The sequence below is a fragment of the Zingiber officinale genome, chromosome 1B, assembly GCF_018446385.1.
Source record: "Zingiber officinale cultivar Zhangliang chromosome 1B, Zo_v1.1, whole genome shotgun sequence".
Classification (NCBI taxonomy): Eukaryota; Viridiplantae; Streptophyta; class Magnoliopsida; order Zingiberales; family Zingiberaceae; genus Zingiber; species Zingiber officinale.
In genome coordinates, this window is record NC_055986.1 from 11642813 (window position 1) to 11663602 (window position 20790).

The 20790-nt window shown below is 43.9% G+C and overlaps 1 protein-coding gene across 1 annotated transcript; it reads right to left on the reverse strand.

The window, feature by feature from the left end:
* Window positions 1–16955: 16955 nt before the first annotated feature.
* LOC122040365 (60S ribosomal protein L29-1-like) lies at window positions 16956–17702 on the reverse strand. The gene is made up of 3 exons (XM_042599713.1): window positions 17638–17702; window positions 17455–17558; window positions 16956–17255 (listed from the first exon to the last, which is right to left on the reverse strand). The coding sequence occupies exons 2-3, from the start codon at window positions 17554–17556 to the stop codon at window positions 17157–17159; spliced, it is 201 nt and encodes a 66-aa protein (XP_042455647.1). The 5' UTR covers window positions 17557–17558; window positions 17638–17702; the 3' UTR covers window positions 16956–17156.
* Between the last annotated feature and the right edge of the window lie 3088 nt (window positions 17703–20790).

Here is a 20790-nt window from a genome sequence, read left to right on the forward strand (position 1 = left end):
TATTGAACAAAGACACCTCGCAGATGACAAAGAAGCAACTTATCATACATGAATGCATATGCCAGGATATTAGATCGAGATGGAATATCTAAATTGTTTACTGAATGTTCATTTTCTAGTATTATTATATTTTCGAGTGATTGTAATTTTTAATTATTATATTTCTCATTTTGATTAATTTATTTTTTAATTATTATAATTTTGTAAAATAGTCGTTATGAACTAGCGTTGGAAACTAGCTGGTGCAACTAGCCGTTGCAAACTAGGCGTTACAAACTAACCGTTGCAAAAAAAAAAAAAACGTTGCTAACTAGCCGTTGCATGAGTAAAACAATATATATAAACACATTGTGCTACGAGATTTTCATTCGACTATTATACCATTTCTCAAACACATATACTAAAACGTGTTTCCACCAAAAATGTCTCATTCTACGGGCAACTCTAGTTCAAGTTCCAGCTCGACAAGTGAAGACGAAGTTCATGTTGAAATCGATGAGCAAGCTTATGATCCGGGTGAAGAACTGATGTTATGGTTCTTCAACAACACCAACAACTTATGGAAGCATATTAGAGGAGGGACACACGCAGAAGAAGGTTCGTCTAAAGAAATCGTGAAGTCGGGCATGAGAGACTCGTCAATGATTATTTCTTTATAAACTTGATGTATCACGATGAAATATTTCGAAGACGATTTTGAATGCGAAGAGAGTTATTCCTCCGCATAGTGAATGCATTAGAGAATCATCCAACATTTTTTCAACATAGGGACGATGTTGTATGAAGAAAAGGGTTGTCACCACTACAAAAATGCACCGCTGCGATTCGTCAACTGGCTTACGGAGTCCCCGCTGATCATCTTGACGAGTACTTACGCATGGGCAAATCAACTACCATCAGGTGTCTTTTCAAGTTTTGCGAATACATGGTTGAAATATTTGGTGATAGGTATTTGAGAAGGCCAAATGCTGATGATGTTCAACGTCTTCTTCAAATGCATAATGAGAGGCATGACTTCCCTGCCATGTTAGGCAGCCTTGATTGTATGTATTAGACCTGGAAAAATTGTCCAGTTGCTTGGAAAGGTCAATTTACAAGGGGACATAGGTCATCAACAATCGTACTTGAAGCGGTCACATCTCATGACTTGTGGATATGACATGCATTCTTTGGGGTCGCCGGTTCACGTAACGATATTAATGTGTTCTATGAATCTCCCATATTCAACAATGTCTTGCAAGGAAATATGCCGGAGATTAATTTCACGGTGAACGACACTGCATATACGAAGGGATATTATCTAACAGATGGAATATATCCCGAGTGGGCTACTTTTGTTAAGGCTTTTCCTTACCTAGAAGGTCCCAAGAGGAAATTGTTTAAGGAAAGACAGGAGTCTACAAGAAAAGATGTCGAACGAGCATTTGGGGTGCTCCAATCTCGATGAGCGATTGTCAGAAGTCCAGCTCGTTATTGGTATAGGAAAAAGTTAAAACAAATCATGTTAGCATGCATTATTTTACATAATATGATTGTTGAGGATGAGAGAGGTCACGTGACAAATTGATACAACGATGAAAGTAACGAACCCGCACAACCTATCCATGGCTCAAACCGAGGATTTCAGGATTATATTCGAACAAATTCTGAGCTACGTGACACTCAAGTTCATCACCAACTTCGCATCGACTTAGTTGAGCATATTTGGGGGCAATACAACAATAATTCGTGAATTAATATTTCATATATTATTTTTAATTTCATAATAGTATGGTTTATTTAAGTTATTGTTGTATTTCAATTTTAGCATTAGATGGTAATTTAAAATAAATTTTGTTTTCCCAACTTTCTAATTTTAGCCGCTCAGTTATAATTTCGTTTTCCCAACTTTATAATTTCGTTTTGCCAATATTGTAATTTCATTTTTCACCAACATCTATTTTATTTAATAAATATATTAAAAAATTAATATTATTTTTGAAAAACTATAAAATTATATTTTTAAAAGTAAGATTAATTATAATAATAATTTAAATATTTTAAAACATATTTAAAATATATTTATTTAATATGATATAATTTTAAAATGATTGAGTGGATTGTGGGACCCATAAATAATTAGTGTGGATGTTCAAAGGAATGTGGGTGAAAGAAGGAGGTTGTTATAATAAGTATATGGCAGTGGGTCCCATGCTTTTTGATGAGGTGGTCGGTGTTATAACTAGATAGCATTGCGGATGCCCTCATAAATGATCTGGCAATCTTGCCTTGACCGGTCCGGTATTCGACGTGCGCAGATCGTACTCGCATACGAGTTAACCTTAGTTCAGTTCAATCCAGGCTTTGGATTTGCATGAAAAAGTCTCTCTTCATGTAAATATTTACAACATTAATACATGTGTCATAATTTAAATCAATAATAAAATCAAGAGACTTTTAATATAAGACTAAATACTCATGCACAAAATCATTTCGTCTCCACCTCTTTATTCAATTCACATTTCCAACAAAAGTAAAATCAAAGATATGAATTTTATGGATAAAGCAAACAGAAATAAGGATGTTCATTAGAGAATTCTATTTCCATACCCCTAATGAAAAGGAAAATAAGGCAATAAAATTCAACAACAAGTTTGTATCTTGAAAGTTTCAGCATCATTTAAGGTAAACAGAGACGAGGCAAAAACATAGGGCAAAAGGTCAATAGGGCAAAAACATTCGATTACTTCCTTACCTTATTGCAAAGCTCATCAAAATTGCTTCCCTTCTCATCGTGCCACCTCTATATGCAGTCTCGATAAGCAAACTGAGACAGGGGGAAACGGAATCAGTCTCTAACCTAGCAATCCGCACTTGTTAACCCAAGAGAAGCCGAAGAACGGGAAAAAAAAAAATCATCTTTAGATATCCAGAGCATCCAAAGGGGATTCCATGCTCGTGTTATTCTCATCCTCCTTCTCGTAGCAGATCCTACATAGACATACGGAGTCAGTAGAGGATTTCATGGTTTCTGCCAATCTTAACTTTTAGATTTATGAGAGAACGCATTTGTTTCTCATTTTTATCCCAACATGATTTTAGATTTCAAAAATCAATAGTAATATGATGTTGTATTTCAAACACCAGCACCACTTTAGTGGGATAATCCTTATAATAATCACCACTATAATTTATTTTGAAAATCAGCATTATACTACATTTTAATAATCAACACCATCTTAATATTCTGGAGGAGGATTAAAGAATGACTACATATGAACCAAGAGATTTTTATTCATTCACGGATATTACATATTTTCAGATGTTTCTTGTCAAATCTTAACTAAAGTTAGACATCTTACCATATTAACTTCGATACCAGGCGAGATGTTCTAGTCCATAAATTATGGATCAGAAGATGGTCTCTTATATAAAATTCGGAGATTTGGATGAATCCCACTCATAAATAGATAGAATTTATCTAAATTATCCAATCTTATATAAAAGATCATCCTCTGATCTATAATTTGTATGAAGAGTTAGTAGCAGCCATAGTTTGCAAAATCGCGATCCGGATCGTAGGATCGTACGATCCTACGATCCTAAGACCCAAAATCGATCCAGGATCGTGCAGAATCGAGTTTTGCAGCAGGATCGCAGCAGGATCGGTAGGATCGGAACAGGATCGGTAGGATCGTAACGGGATCGGAGCAGAATCGGAGCAGGATCGGTGGAAGCTTTGAGAGGTCATAACTTTTGACTCGGATTGAACCACGGGACCTATAATATATCAAATCAAAGCTCGTTCAGAGATCTTTAATAAATTTCAAAGTTTATCCTTAACCACCCTATTTCAAACCCAAAAAATATTATTTAAATCCTTTTCGGATGCCTAGAAGATTTTATTTTTTATTATTATATTTTTTCATCTTGTTAGGGTTTTAAATTATTTAAACATATATTTAATTATTTTTGAGTTAGTTTTTTATCAATAATATTCTGTCATTTTTCCCCCAAAATGATGAATTTTTGGATGTCTATTGTCTAGTATTGTGTGACATCAATCAATCTTTAGAAGATTATTTTCGACGTTCATATTTGAATCAAAGGATCCAATAACTTTTGTTATGTACGTTAGGTGCTTTATTGGCCTTTAAATTGGATCATCTTATAAACCAAGGAAATATTTTTGACGTTGAATGTGTTATTATTATTGTGTTAATAGAAATTTTATATTCTTTCATTTTATGATATGAAAATATAAATATTATTACTATATGAGAATAGTAGTTAAATTACTAGTTAATTTAAATTTGTACATGTAGTAATGTAATCTAAAGTGTTGAGTGTAAATGATTGCATATATATGCAAAATTAGTTATCTATTTATATGTAAATGAGTTTTTTAAGTATTTTTTCTAATTATTAATCATGTAGGATAAGATTTTAAGGGTTTTTAGTAGGATCGTATGATTCTACGATCCGATCCTGATCGATCTGATCCTGACCCTAAATCGATTCTACGTAGGATCACGATTTTATAAATTATGGTAGCAGCTATGTCTTTGATGATTGTAACTAGTAGGAGGATTTATAGAGACGTATAAATTTATATTTATAGAATATTGGAAGTCTCCTCTGACATGGCATTACGTCAATCATTTCGAGTATTATACTCTCATCATATTTTGATAAATACAATTTACTTATTGAAAAAAAACATTAATAAGAGAGGTAAAGTAAGAAATAAATGCAGCATTTGACAAATCTTAAAATTAAGTGTGGCTTTCGCAACTTTATGCCGGCAATTGCCGTTGTATTTATTCTTAGAGACGCACAAAACTCTTTTTTTAATGAAAAATTATAATAATAAAGATCGATTAAAGTTGTGGGTGTTTTTTTTTTTTTTTTTTTTTTATCTATTTTAGAAGATAATGTATATAATTTTTGCACGTTCCATTAAGTTATTATTTTTTAAAAAGAACACAAATTAAAAAAAGACTTGCATTTTTTTTAATCAAGTGGAGTACTATTTTAATTTATTATAAAAATCAATTTTTATAAGTATGGGGGACCCTCGTCGGCCGAAGATCAATGACATGCGAAGGTCAAAGGTTAAGAGATTCAATCCTGAGACCTGACCGACCGGAAGAAGAGGGTCGACCGACCGCCCGCCCGACCGGAACGAGATGGCCGACCGGAATCCCCCATGGAATAAAAGACAACCCGACTAGGGGTTGGGTTTCCGATGCTCAGGTAAAATGGTTTCAGGGCCGATCGGGCCGTCCGTTCGGCCGGGGCACAAGGCAACAAAGATAGGCAGGAGCAATCTCGTTCGAGCATACGACTGAGGTAGAAGTGATATGCCCGCTGAGCGGCATAACCGCGCGGCCTTGGAACAGACAGGAAGCGTAAGAGACGCCTGCCGCCGACAAGCAGCAGAGTTGGCGGCCGAGCCGTACACAGGATCATACGGTGGAAGCTTCCACCGTCACATCCGGGATATGCTCGGACGATTGCGGAATGGCGCCAAAGGTACTTTTCTGACAGGGGCTCGTTAAGGTATGTTTGGGGAAACGTGCACGCATAGAGAAGCGTGTCCGCTTCTCCCTGGGGTCCTATATAAGGACCCCGAACAAAGGTATGGGCAAATCTCATCATAGCCGCTACACTTCCTCGTTGCGACTTGAGCGGGAGGGCCGTCGCCGTGAAACCCTCCCTCGACTTCCTTCGTTCACGAGATCTACACCACCCGGAGGCACAGAGCGATGCCCCGTCCATCACGTCCCGTCTCCAACGGACAGATCAAATTGGCGCCGTGGAAGCGCACGAATCCGAACGAGCCAAGAAGATGGAAGAAGCTGAATTCTGGTAACGCTCTCTCCTGAAGAGCTCGAAGCACTCGCCTGCCGAGCCGCAAAATCGTGAGCAGCAGCTGTCAGCGAGTAGCGCAAGACAGCGACATCGAGTCGGAGGTCGAGGCGAGTGCACGGCCGAGAGCGGGCCTCAACTGGGGCAAATAAAGGACCGTCGGCAACCGGATGGGCGCCACCCGCCCGAATACCCTTTCATCGGCTCTATTCCGGACGCCTGGAGGTGGCGCCAAGCTAATCAGACAAAGGATCTTCATCGACGACACCCGTCGGACGTCGCGAAAGGAAAAGCGCCGAACGGACGTCCACACCGAACGGATCAACCGCGCTGATGTCATGTGATCCACTACCAGGCATTATGTGCCCCGCGATCGGGGAGTACAACGGACAACCAACCGACCGACCATCCGGTAAGTTCGAAGACCGCCACTCGCATCAATACAGATGGTGTGAATGCCGAGTGTTCCTCACCACGCTTTCGGATCGGCGGTGGTTTTGAGGGACGGATCCATCACAAGTTTCAAGGAATTCACGGTGTTCCTCCATCATTTTCGCAGCGCAGCCACCAAAAACCGTCAATCTGTTCACCATCGAGCAGGTGCTAGAGAGTCGCTCCCAGCGTACATCCAGCGTTCAACCAGTGGCTATGGATATTCCAACGGTCACCGAAACAATGATGAATGTGTTCACGCAAGGGCTCGTGGATGGTGATTTCTTCCGGCTCCATTATCCGGAAGCCGCCGGACTACGACCACGCTTCGCATAAGGCCAACGAATACATCAATGTGGAGAAAGCCCCGGCGAGAAGGAAAGAAGCCTCAGTAACCAACCAGCTTAGCCCGGCCGAAACCACGCACGCCCAGGTGACCGAGATCCGCCGCCCGCCTTATCAGACTACGGCACCCGTCCAACAAGTCGCGGCTGATCGGCCTAACCCAGGGGAAGGTATGGACCCGATGTTTTGTTCACTCTATCGGGCCGCTACTCACAACACCCGCGACTGGGCCTCCCCCATCGCTCATCGCGCGGAGCTACCACGATCGCCTTCACCGGACGACATCGACAATGGAGCCCCTGCGGCCTAGGGACCTCGAAGGAGTCAAGTCCCACATGATGACGCATCATTCGGCAGTAATAGCCAACTATACTATTCACCGCATTTTCCTCGGTCAACATAATATTCAAGAAGGCCTTCACCAACCGCAAAGACCGAACCAAACTCACGCACGAACCCCCTCTACGGGTTCACGGGGAACGAAGTCTTGCCGGTCGGCCAGGTCCGGCTAGCTATCTCGTTGGGCGAGGAGCCGCTCAGAAGGACAAGGACCACCACCTTCATTGTGGTTGATGCTCCTTCGGCATACAACGTTATCTTGGGACGACCGACTCTCAATGAGTTCTGGGCGGTCGTCTCTATCTTCTGCCAGAAGATCAAATTCCCGATGGAAGATCAAGTAGGGGAAGTGCGGGGAGATCAACTGGCCGCTCGAAGATGCTATGTGGAGATGGTCCGAGCCGAGGCCAAGTCCGCTCGGAAAGTGCCGCGGGTCAAGGTAAATACTATAACCAAGAAACCACCTTCTTTGGTTTATGAAGAAAAGGAGGTGGTGCAGATTGATTCTTCCCGACCGGAAGCTACCACCTTTATAGCATCTGATCTGGAGGCGAGGCAGAAAGAAAAGTTGATCAAATGCCTACAGCGAAACTATGACGCCTTCGCTTGGTCGACCCATGAGCTGCCAGGGGTCTCGCCGAGCGTAGCGCAACACGAGCTTCATGTCCGGCCGGACGTTCGGCCAGTGAAGCAAAGGAAGAGGGACTTCAGCGCTGAGCAAAATGTAATCATCCGGGCGGAGGTAGAGAAGCTTCTGGAGGCCGACCACATAAGGGAAGTGCAATTCCCGAGTTAGCTTGCAAATGTGGTTCTGGTCTCCAAGCCGGGCAACAAGTGGAGAGTCTGCATCGACTTCCGGGACTTGAACAAGGCGTGCCCGAAGGACTTCTACCCCCTGCCCCGGATCGATCAACTGGTGGACTCCACGGCCGGGTGCGAGCTGATATGCATGCTAGATGCATACCAAAGCTACCATCAAGTACCGCTCGCTCGAGAAGACCAGGAGAAGGTCAGCTTCGTCACGGCGGACGACACCTACTGCTACAATGTAATGTCGTTCGGGCTGAAGAACGCAGGAGTCACCTACCAGCGTATGATGAACAAGGTCTTCAGGGAGCAGATCGGACGCAACTTGGAAGTGTACGTGGATGACATACTTATCAAATCCTTCCGGGCGGCCGATCTCTATGCGGATATGGAGGAGACCTTCCAAACATTAAGAAGATATGGCGTCAAACTTAACCCTCAGAAGTGCCTGTTCGGAGCAAAAGGCGGGCGCTTCCTGGGTTACATTGTGACCGAGCGGGGCATAGAGGCGAACCCCAGTAAGATAAAAGCATTGCAAGACATGCCGCCTCCCAGAAATCTCCGAGAGGTACAGTGTCTCACTGGTCAGATAACGGCGTTGTCAAGGTTTATCTCTAAGACCGCCGACCGTGGCCTGCCATTCTTCAAGATTCTCCGTAAAGCCACCAAGTTTTAATAGGACGAGGAGTGCGATCGGACATTCGAGGAACTGAAGACTTACCTGAATTCCTTACCTGTGTTGGCAAAACCGGCCGTAGGTGAGCCACTCCGCATTTATTTATCTTCAACTGAGCATGTTGTGGGCTTAGCATTAGTAAGACCGAGCGACGAAGAACAACCGGTGTACTTTTTAAGTCATATCTTAAAAGATGCTGAGTCTCGCTACACCGGTCTCGAGAAGTTGGCTTTCGCCTTGGTCCTTGCCGCTCGGAGGTTGCGCCCTTACTTTTTGGCGCACACCATTATTGTGATGATGAATAGCCCGCTGGCAAGGGTACTCCTGAACCCTGAAGCATCCGGACGACTCATCAAGTGGACGACGGAGCTGAGCGAATTTGACATCCAATACCAACCCCGCTCGGCGATCAAAGCACAGTCCTTGGCATATTTCATGACTGAGGTACAAAAGCCCGAGCTCGAAGCTACATGGAAAATATATGTGGACGGATCGTCCACTCGGCTCGGAAGCGGAGTTGGGATCCTGTTACTTTCGCCTCAGGGAGAGCGGATGCATTTGACCGTCCGGCTGGACTATCGGGCAACAAATAATGAGGCAGAGTACGAAGCCCTCATAGCCGGTCTGCAGGCCGCGCGGCATGTTGGAGCCAGCCGGGTGGTGATTCACTCAGATTCCCAACTAGCCACTCAACAACTCATGGGTGCCTTCGAGATAAACAATGCAAGACTCAGGTTGTACGCGGAGGCTTTTGAAAAACTCAAGACTAGCTTCACCGAGGTGGTGATCCAGAAGATACCCCGAGCGGAGAACCAGGCGGCAGATGAATTAGCCAAGCTCGCAAGCTCGATATCGCTGATCGTCATCCAACAACCAATCGAGCAAATTTCCTTGGTAGCGCACATAGACCGAATGGAAGGCCTCACATTCCCTAGCGATTGGAGAACAGCCATCATGGAGTTTCTGCGCTCAGGGGCCACGTCGTCTGATCGGGACGAAGCTCAGCTACTGAGGAGGAGAGCCGGCCGGTTCACGCTCATTGGAGATCAACTTTACAAAAAGGCGTTCTCCCGACCTCTGCTGAAGTGTGTCAGTTTGGAAGACGTCGAGTACATTCTCCAGGAGGTACACCAAGGATCTTGCGGAGGCCATCCGGGCGGCTGGTCTTTGGCTAGGAAGATCCTGCTGGCCGGATACTTCTGGCCAACGCTACACGAAGACGTCGCTCGAACCATCGCGACGTGTCTTTCCTGTCAGAAGTACCACAGTTTCTCACATAAGCCGACGGAGGAAATGAAAGCGTCCACAGTGTCTTGCCCGTTCAACTAATGGGGCATGAACATCGTAGGACCTTTCCCTATGGCGACCGGACAATGGAAGTTCCTACTGGTGGTCGTCGATTACTTCTCCAAGTGGGTGGAGGCCGAGCCATTGGCCAAGATAACCGAGCATATGGTCAAGAAATTCATCTGGCAACACATCATCTATCGGTTCGGCATCCCGCGTCGGCTCGTGTCGGACAACGGGCGACAGTTCGTCGGAAAGCAGCTCGAGACATGGTGCAAGGGGTATGGCATTGAGCAGCACTTCACGTCTGTTGCGTACCCCCAAAGCAATGGTCAAGTCGAAGTGGCCAACCGGGAGATCCTCCGAATTCTTCGGGCTCGGCTCGACCACATGGGAGGAAGCTAGGTGGACGAGCTGCCGGGAGTCCTATGGGCCATCCGCACAACCCCTAAGGAGGGAACGGGAGTAACACCGTTCCACCTGGTGTATGGAGGTGAGGCGGTCATCCCAGTCGAAGTCGGCGTAGAGTCCGTCCGGATCCAAAACTACGATGAGGCAAATTCTGAGCGGAGGCAGCTAGAATTGGACTTGGTCGACGAGGAGCGAGCTAAAGCATCCATCCGGCTGATGGCCTACAGGCAGAGGATGAAGCAAAACTACAACCGCCGCGTGATTCCCCGAGCATTCCAGGTGGGTGACTTGGTCTGGAAGAAAGTGAAGCCGGTCGGGGACGTAGGCAAGCTGAAGGCTCCCTGGGCAGGACCCTTCAAAGTCGTCGAGAAGCTTCGATCGGGAGCCTACTACTTGGAGGATGAGGATGGACGAAGGCTAGAGAGGCCATAGAGCACAAACCACCTCCAGCCCTATCGGGCCGGATGAAAGGTGCGCCGATGTAACATATTTCATAAATATTCCGTTTGGATGTATCATTTGGTTACAGGAATGAAAGCTAGAAGAACAAAGCAAAGGCATGAGCATGGTGCACCAAGCGGGTAGTTGCATGATGCCGTTCGGCTGATGCGCGAAGACCTCGTGTCGTTCGACCATGTATATATTATCCGAGCCACATGCTCGATGTCGAATACCCCGTGCCGTTCGACCGGGCGTATATTATCCGAGCTATGAGCTCATTGTTGAAGACCGTCGAGCAGCGATGTTAAATCTTAGAGTCGAACCGGGGACTATAAACCCCCTGCTTGAAGACCGTCGAGCAGCGACGTTAAATCTTAGAGTCGAACCAACGACTATAAACCCCCGCCGCAAAACGGCACGAGTTAAATCTTAGAGTCGATGACTATAAACCCTCCACCGTCGAGCAACGACGTTAAATCTTAGAGTCGGATCGGCACTATAAAACCGCCGCGTGCGATGTTAAATCTTAGAGTCGAACCGCGACTATAAACCCCTCAAAGATCGGCCGGCTGACGTTAAATCTTAAGTCGAACCGGCTATAAACCCCCGCTTGAAGACCGCTGATGAGCAGTTGCGTTAAATCTTAGAGTCGAATCTGCGACTATAAACCCCGTCACGTTAAATCTTAGAGTCGAACCAGCGATTATAAAACCCCGCACGAAGACCGTTGAGCAGTGACGTTAAATCTTAGAGTCGAATTGGCGACTATAAAAACCAGCGCCGTTAAATCTTAGAGTCGAATCCGCGATATAAACCTTCCGAAGACCATCGAAGAATGACGTTAAATCTTAGAGTCAAGGCGATTATAAACCTCCGTCAGTGAGCCCGCGAAAGGGCGTTTAAATTTAGAGTCGACCGCGACTATAAACCCTCCGGAGACCGGCAACGATGACGGCGTTAAAATCTTAAGAGTCGAATCGACTATAAACCGCCGGTTAATATGTCCTAGCTTCATGATAAACACCAGCAATCGGTATGCCTTGTTCTTAGGGACAAGAAGAAAATAATAGCATACTTCCGTTCGGGTCGATCGGCAAGAAGATACTAAAAAGGTCAGCCTATGAGCCGAGCAGACGATTGACCAAGTTACAAAAGGTCAAGTTACAAAAGATACTTCACGAACAATCTACCGGGAACTCCATTTAAAGAGGTGGGTGTGTTCAGACGAGCGACCTAGTTATCGAAAATACTTCGTGAAAAATTCCTTTGGAAAGCTAGGAAGACAGGACGAGAGACGATTTAACGAGAAGGAAAGGTGGGGGACGCGAACGGCGGTAATTCACGCTCCGATCGGAAGACACAAGTATTGACGATTTAACGAAAAAAGAGTAAGCTAATAGAGGGACGACATATCTTTATTAAAATTCAGGCCCTTAGGGTTGGTCGGAAAGATTACAAAAAACACTACTCAAGAAAATCATAAACGGTCTTCGGGATGGAGGAAAGAAGCGCCATGTAGTCTTCGGCTGGGATGGTTGCGGAGTCGGGAAGCTGACCCTTGGACTTCAGATAGTCCGTCGTGGCAGAAATGGCCAACTCAAAGGCAGTATACATCCGCAGGACCTTCTCGAAAAATTGCTCGAGCAGATGTGCCGCAACTTCAAGGTCGCGACGACCTCGGCCTCTTGATATTCCTCGGCGAAGCTTCAAGAGACTCCGCAAGATCTTGATTCGTCCTTATGTTTGATCGCCTCCCGAGCGGCTCGCCTTCTCGCCTGCTCCATCAACTCTTTGACTCGCTCCGTGCCCCGCACTCGACGTTTTCTTCTCGGATCGGCGATGGTCCTTCTTCTCGATCGGTGGCTAGGCTTATTTTCCTCCAAGTGTCTTGACTTGTCTTCGAGTTCACGTAGGCTGGTCGCGTTGCCTTCTTCGCTCGCCTCCAACAAATCCTTGGTGTTCTTGAGCTCTTCTATTTCGATAAGAGGGGCTTGGGAGGACGGACAACTCTTTCGACTTCTTCTTTGGTCCACCATGGTCCGATCGATCACGCGATCTCCTCCACCAATCTCGACATAAACAAGATTATTAATAAAGAAAGATGGCGAAAGGACTTGGAAGAAAACACACTCACCCAGGGTGGCCCTGCATTTGGTACATTGGCTGAGGTTGGCGGCGGAATCAACGCAACACGAGCCCGAGCATCGCCCACATCTCAGTGGCCCCTTCATGGTGATCATATGCTCGCGGTCCGATCGGACTCGGGCAAAAGCTCCTTGGGAAGGTGTGGGTAGCCATGGTGCGCTCGGCCGGGAGTCGTGTGAGCCGAGGCGAGGGAGCAGAGGTCGGCGGAGAACTTGGACAAAATAGCTGGACCACGCGGGAGGCAGTGGAAGAGTGCGACAAGACACGCCTCAATAGGGTGGGCAGTTTAGTTGAGACGAGTCCGATCGAGGATAATGCCTCCACCATTGAGTTTTCCCGAGAGGGACCCTCGCTCGGATACACAACATAATAGCCGAGCGCGGTGTCTCCATCCACGCGCTTTTGTCTGCAAGCGGTGCTCGCATTCCTGATCGGACCCTCTTCTTGAACGACGCCTCTTGCGAGCGCGCGCCGCCACCCTATGGGGAGGCTCGCGCTGACTCCTCCGCGTTTGTCTCGCCTCTCACCTCGTGAGAACCGAGGAGTGATGCCCGGTTGCTCCATCTCCTTGGCGCTGCGCCTGCTCTGCTTTCACCAAGCGTTCGAAAGCAACTCAAGCATGTTCTGAAAGAAAAAGAAGAAAGAATCAAAAGAAGAAAAATGAGGGCCGGTCTTCCTAAGGCTCCCGAAATGTGGAGTTTGAAATCATCATTTGAATGGAAGTGATACAAATACGACTTTTCATAAGCAAGCCAGAGAATTCGAGGCTAGGAACCTTTCAGCTCGGGAGAAGTAGGCGGTCCGACCTGCCATTTGGTTCGGAAGGGAGCCCGCTCGGGGAGACGAAGATAAAAGTAATACTCCTTCCAGTGTTTATTGGAGGAGGGGAGTTTATCAAAAAAGACTAGACCGGGCCGAGTCTGGAATAGATAGGTACCCGGCTCGAACTGCTTGGGATAATAGAAGTAATAAAAAAATTTCGGGCGGAGAGGAATGCGGTGTATCTTGAACAATACCACCACTCCACACAAAAGGCGAAAAGTGTTGGGAACTAACTGGGCGAGCGGAAGACCAAAGAAATTGCAAACGTCGGCGAAAAAGGGGTGGAGAGGAAACCGCAGACCGGTTGTGAATTGGTCGCGGAAAAAACAGATGGCTCCGCTCGACGGTTTGTGAGGCCGCGCGATTGGTGAGGGAAGAATAAGTTCAAAGTCGGACGGAATGTCAAAACCATCAAGCAAAGCCTCGGCGTCACGCCGATTGAAGCGAAACTCCATGGTAGTATACCAGGGACCTAAAGTGAGGTCTGCGGGTCAGGAAGAACTGGCCATTGTCCGATCGGGCAAGGAAGCAAAAGGCAAGAAAATAGAAAATGACACACGGCAAGGAGACGATGAAAGGGACAACGACCAGAAGACAAGAACTCGACAAAAAAAGACGAAGATAACAAAGAGGAAAGGCGGAGGAACCTTACGAAGAAGCTGGAGATCGAAGGAAGGCGATGGGGAATCGTCGGAAAACAGTGAAGCAGAGTCACCGGAACGCTGAAGCACCGAAGAAAGGCGGCGGGACACGTGAAGGCAAAAGTGTGGCGGAGGAGGAAGGTGACGGCTTTATAAGGTCGGGCCCGATCGGCCTCGACCGTCCGATGCAGGTCACAGGAAACGAGGCCTACGTCGGGCCGTTCATTTCAAACCGTCGATGTCCCATCGGACACATCGCCGAGCCGTACGATGACTCCAGCGGAAGCACCACGTGGCACCATGCCATAGGGGCGCATTTAATGAGCGCCATTACGGCGCGCAGCACGCGTGCTTAGCCTTAATGAAGAGGATTTGCACGAATCCCGAGGAGATCCGAAAGGCGTCAGCGTTGACCGTCGACGCGGTAACAAAGCCAGCGGCAGTGATAGGCCGAGCGGCAGTGATAGGCCGAGCGGCCGTAAGGAGGAATATTCCAGAAAGTGGTAGAGCAGTGTCATTCTGGCCGACCGGCAGTCTAGTCAGTCGGACTTAGCGCCTCTTTCGACTAGACTTGAGGAGGAGGTATGTGATCCGGTGATAAGTATGGGGGACCCTCGTCGGCAGAAGGTCAATGACACGCGGAGGTCAAAAGTTAAGAGATTCAACCCTGAGACCTGACCGACCGGAAGAAGAGGGCCGACCGGCCGCTCGACCGACCGGAACGAGATGACCGACCGGAATCCCCCATGGAATAAAAGACAACCCGACTAAGGGTCGGGTTTCCGATGCTCAGGTAAAATGGTTTCAGGGCCGATCGGGTCGTCCGTTCGGCCGGGGCACAAGGCAACAAAGATAGGCAGGAGCAATCTCGTCCGAGCATACAACTGAGGCAGAAGTGATATGCCCGCCGAGCGGCATAACCGCGCGGCCTTGGAACAGACAGGAAGTTCAAGAGGACAAAGGAGACAGGGGATAACATCATCCTCGAGACGTCTACTGCCGACAGGCAGCAAGATTAGCGGCCGAGCCGTACACAGGATCATAGGGTGGAAGCTTCCACCGTCACATCCGGGATATGCTCGGACGATTGCGGAATGACGCCAGAAATACTTTTCTGACAGGGGCTCGTTAAGGTATGTTTGGTAAAATGTACACGCATAGAGAAGCGTACCCGCTTCTCCCCGGGGTCCTATATAAAGACCCCCAGACGTCGACAAAGGTATGGGCAAATCTCTACTGTAGCCACAGTTACGCTACTTCTCTCGTTGCCTGACTTGAGCGTCGGAGGACCGTCGCCGGGAAACCCCTCCCGACTCGGCTTCTTTGCAGGTTCGCCGAAGATCTACACCACCAGTCGGAGACAGCAGAGCATGCCACGTCCCCAGCGTCTGTCGACTCAGCGCTTGGACAGGATCAATACTCTCATCATATTTTGATAAATACAATTTACTTATTGAAAAAAAACATTAATAAGAGAGGTAAAGTAAGAAATAAATGCAGCATTTGACAAATCTTCAAATTAAGTGGGGCTTTCGCAACTTTATGCCAAATCTTCAAATTAAGTGGGGCTTTCGCAACTTTATGCCAAATCTTCAAATTAAGTGGGGCTTTCGCAACTTTATGCCGGCAATTGCCGTTGTATTTATTCTTAGAGACGCACAAAACTCTTTTTTTAATGAAAAATTATAATAATAAAGGTCGATTAAAGTTGTGAATGTTTTTTTTTTTTTTTTTTTTTTTTTTTGTCTATTTTAGAAGATAATGTATATAATTTTTGCACGTTCCATTATGTTATTATTTTTTAAAAATAACACAAATTAAAAAAAGACTTGTATTTTTTTTAATCAAGTGGAGTACTATTTTAATTTATTATAAAAATCAATTTTTATATTAAATTTATACTTTTATCTCATTCTATTTTCATTGTAAAAAAACTCTCTATAAATTATAATAAAAAATTATAGCAATTTTCTCTCCATTACTTTTTTTTAAATGTAAATTTTAAAACATTTTCTAAAAATTATAATTTATATATAGTATTTTTTTCAAAAACCATATGAATTTGTCTTGGTGCATTATTATTTGACGATATAACAACTATAACTCCCTTTGATAATTAAAAAAAAAACAGGAATGGCCATTTAATCTTTATCCCAACCAAGTTGGAGTTCAAGCAAGAAAGTAAATATGAAGAAATTAAAATTAAGCCGAATAAACAAGAAAATCAAGCCAATTAGAATTCAAGCAAGACAGACAACAAATCAAGAAAAAACCAACTGAATTAAGCAAGGGAACTTATATATATCCCATTCTAAAAATCATTCATTATATATTCCACTTCATAAAGGCAAAGGTAAAATAACTATACTGACAGACTTGGCAAAAACTTGAGCTATTTTATCGCAATTATAAAGAAGATGCATATACACATACAAAACGTTATGATCCAGAACTTATTATTTTAGAAGAGTAATACAATTGAGTCTCCAAGCTTAAGTGATGCCAAATTCTATAGGAAAGAATTAAGAAAAGAAAGGAAAAGGTATAATAACTACTTTGCTGAAGGTGATAAAAACAAAAGTATACCAAAAAATATGCAAACAATATTGAAACAAAACAGTTATTGAAATCATTTCCAACAACATTTATAGTTCTAGTATGATAAAATTTTGTGTGCATCTATAGTTCTACACTGGATGATAATTGATATGAAGAAGGCCATGTCATAGAGTTTCTACAAGAACAAATCACAACCAACGGAACAAGTAATTCAAATTGCTTCATAGAAGATTAGGGTAAAATATCTTAAAGCATAAATTGAGCAATGTGATTGCTACATCATTGCTTATCAACAGCTAAGGCTACTTGATAAAACACTGTAACATACTAGTGGTGCAAAAAGAAACTAAAACATAATCAAATATAAAAGGGAGAAACTATCTGTCTCCACGCTCATTCCTCTACTGCTCCATCTCAGAACCAGAGGCAGCAGCCGCCTTCTTGTTGAGCTCATTATGCTTCCTTGAGTATCTCAAGTTTCTAAGATACTTTGGATCCATCTGCAATATTATGAAACAGAAAACACGTCAATAGAATCAACAAAAACAGATTTTTGGTTCGGAAGAAAAATGCTCGTTGAAAGGTGTATGCTTGGATAAGATGCAAAAAAACAAAACATGATCGGAAATTTTTTATAAAAAAAACCGAAGGGGAAAAAAACAAATTGATGGAAAGAGTAGAAAGAAGAGAGATGAGTACCCCCTTGGTGGAGGTGTGCCGGTGCTTCTTAGGCTTCTTGATCCCGTTCCTGTGAGCCTTGTACGACTGGTTGTGCGCCGTATGGTTCTTCGATTTCGCCATTTCTGTATCGCGAAGAGGAATATGAATACGAGATCGACGCTACAGGAAATTAGCAGAAGCAGATCGAAAGCAGTAACGCACCTGGAGAAGCACAGCGTGATCTACACCGGCGTCGGCTAGGGTTTCTCGTGGTTTTATAGGGGAGTGCTTCCGTATGCCCATATGCACAATTACTGTTTTACCCTTCATTGGGCCAGGTAACAGGAAAATTGTTGTTGAATTGGGCCCGTAGGCCCAATTTGTCAATCGTAATAACAGATTATAACTGTGTAGTATTCCATCCTTAGAGACGTCTTTGACCGCCGCATTTACCGGTAGGAGTGAGTACAATTTCAATTCAATTAAAACAACTGGTCGAACTGAATTAATTTGAAAATAAAGTTTATTAATTTTTATTAAACTGATTAAATTTTTATTAAAAAACTTTAAAATGTTCAAAAGATTTTACTCTCATAGTAGTTGGGCTCTTTCTAATCAAATTCCATAGCTTTTGATCGTATGGCTATCATGTAGCCAGTGACCGCCCACCCACCTCATTAACGCGCTGCCCCCTCTGAATTAGACTTTGATCGAGCCAACAAACCAAACTAAGGACATTTAAACCTCTAAATAAGATTTTCTATAGCTCCATGTGCCACGTAAATGCCACTTAAAAATACAAAAAATTATTATTCCCTATATAATGAAAAATCTCTTTAAAACTTTTTTATGGAGCCTAAGTTACAAATCATAAAACTCTCTACATTATAAATGACAAATTAAAATGTAACACTATTCTATCATTAATTATAAGTCTCATCTTAAAAATAAAAATAAAAATAAAAATAAAAAAAGTTTGAGTTTTCAATGTGGCTCTTAACTATAGACCTCAAATCTCACTTCTATAATTATTCAAATTTTTTTATTAAGTTTTTTTATTTTATAAATCATCATAGATATGATAAAAGATGATTTACTCGTCCTCAATACTCCCATAAATCTGTCTCTAATTTAACATAGAATAGATAAATTATAAATGACTATTAGTCATTAATATAATGACCAAAGTATAAAAAAGATAAAAGATATATTCAGATTTTCAAATTTCAACCCTATAATTTAATATAATAACATTCTATATTTTAACCACTGCATCGCGTTGCCACGAGAAAACTTACAAACTTTCATGGAAAGGAGATGTCTTAAGGATATTTCCAATGGAGGATATTTTGAGGAGATATTTCTCTAAATATCTCCCTCACATTGTGGGGGATATTTGAGAGGTGAATAAAAATCACTAGATATAACTTTATGCCCGATGATTTCATGATAGGTGGTATGCAAGTGGGCTATATAAGGGTAATGATTACTTTATTAAAATATTTTATTATATAATTTGAGATATTTGAGAGTAAGATATTTGATAGGTAGAATCATATATATTTAATTGAGAGGATATTTAATTATAAGATTTGGAATATTTAAAGAATGAAATATTTAATTGATGATGTATACGGATCATAAATATTCGAAAAAAATATTTAGAATTATTATGGATCATAAATATTTGAAAAAAATATTTATGATTATTATGGATGCTATCATAGTAATTCAGCAGTACTTGCGAGAGCCGACGCATGATTGGACGTGCAGGCTGACTCATCACTTGCACCACGCGAAAAAGGTGGAACGGGAATGGAAGAAGTCCTCTCTCTTCAGTCGTAAGAGTAAGTGACCAGTAATAAGACGAACGATGACTGTCATTGGAGTCGTCTGACTCTGAGTGGCGACGTCGACGAGCACTGAGCCACAAAGAAACCACAACGCACTCCACGAGTTTCCAGTTTCCACGCCGTAGCCATTTTGTTCTTTGCTTTTATCGAGTCAACCTACTCTCTCTCCTTTTTTTTATCTTCTCTCTTGTATAAATACGTCTCTACCTCAGAGTGTTCAACAGCAAACAGTTACGGAAAGATCAGCAGTAGCGTACTCGTGAGGGATCAGCACAGAACCCACCCGGGATGGGCAACGGAGCATCCTGCGTTCCCCGGTGCACCAGGGCAGCCGCGGCCAAGGTCGTTGGCCCCGACGGATTCCTCCGCCCGATCGAGGCGCCCGCCGGCGCCGCGGAGATCATGGTGGAGTTTCCAGGCCACGCGGTGTCGCGCGCCGAGGAGGCGCTGAGGACCCGGCGGGCGGCCGGGATGCGGGCGGACGAGGAGTTGCTGCCCGGAGTGGTATACTTCCTGCTGCCACTGAACCGGGTCGGGTCCCGGCTCTCTGACTGTCAGGTGGAGGCGCTACTCGAGGCTGTCGGCCGCCGGAGGCGGTGGGGCAAGCAGGGGGATCGTCCACGGAGCCGAGTCTTCCCGGAGGTTGGCGGCGGAAAGGAACGGAAGGTGGCAGTTTGGGAGGGGGAGCTGACGGGTTTGAGTGGTAAGAAGGTGGGTGGATGCCGGCAGTGGAGACCAGCCTTAGGCACCATCCATGAATGTAAGGATTAAGGCAGAAGTGCCCTCGGGCGATGTGATGGTAAGAGGGAGGACGAACTATCATTCAACGAAGATTCAAAACTCACGTATAATATTCTTTGCGTTTGCGATATTTGAATTACTCCTTCAGTGTTTTGCATATTTATTTGGATGATCGATGAAAAAATTTTAGACGATCAAATTGATAATTTCCGGGGTTAATTGTTTTCCCTTTTGTTGTCACCCAGCATTGAGCAAATATTAGATGGCCAAATTGAATTACTCGTGATGTTGGGCTATCTGACTTATTCTGTGTTTTTCAAATTTATTTTGATGACCGATAAAAAATTTTTAAACGACCAAATTGATAACCTCCGGGGTTAATTGTTTTCCCTTTTATTGTCACTCAGCATGGAGCAAATAGACGGCCAAATTGAATTACTCGTGATGTTGGACCATCTGACTCATTATGTATTTTTCAAATTTATTTTGATGGTGATAAAAAATTTTTAGACAGCCACATTGATAACTTCCAGGGTTATTTGTTTTCCCTTTTGTTGTCACCCAGCATGGAGCAAATATTAGACCAAGTTTGTATGTTGTCTATGACAATCTATCACCGATCTGAACCTAATTAGTAATTACTTAAATATAAAAAATACGAGAGAAAAATTCATAATATTATATATAAAACTCTATCACGTATACTACTACTACTATTAATAATAATAATAATAATAATAATAATAATAATAATATTTATTTCTCTCATTTTCTTGTAACT

Excerpts from the sequence above, each read along its gene's own strand:
- LOC122040365 (XM_042599713.1), bottom strand. The coding sequence starts at position 17,556 with ATGGCGAAATCGAAGAACCATACGGCGCACAACCAGTCGTACAAGGCT. Across the intron at positions 17,256-17,454 it reads GGCACACCTCCACCAAGGGG|ATGGATCCAAAGTATCTTAG; the intron begins GTACTCATCTCT and ends ATAATATTGCAG.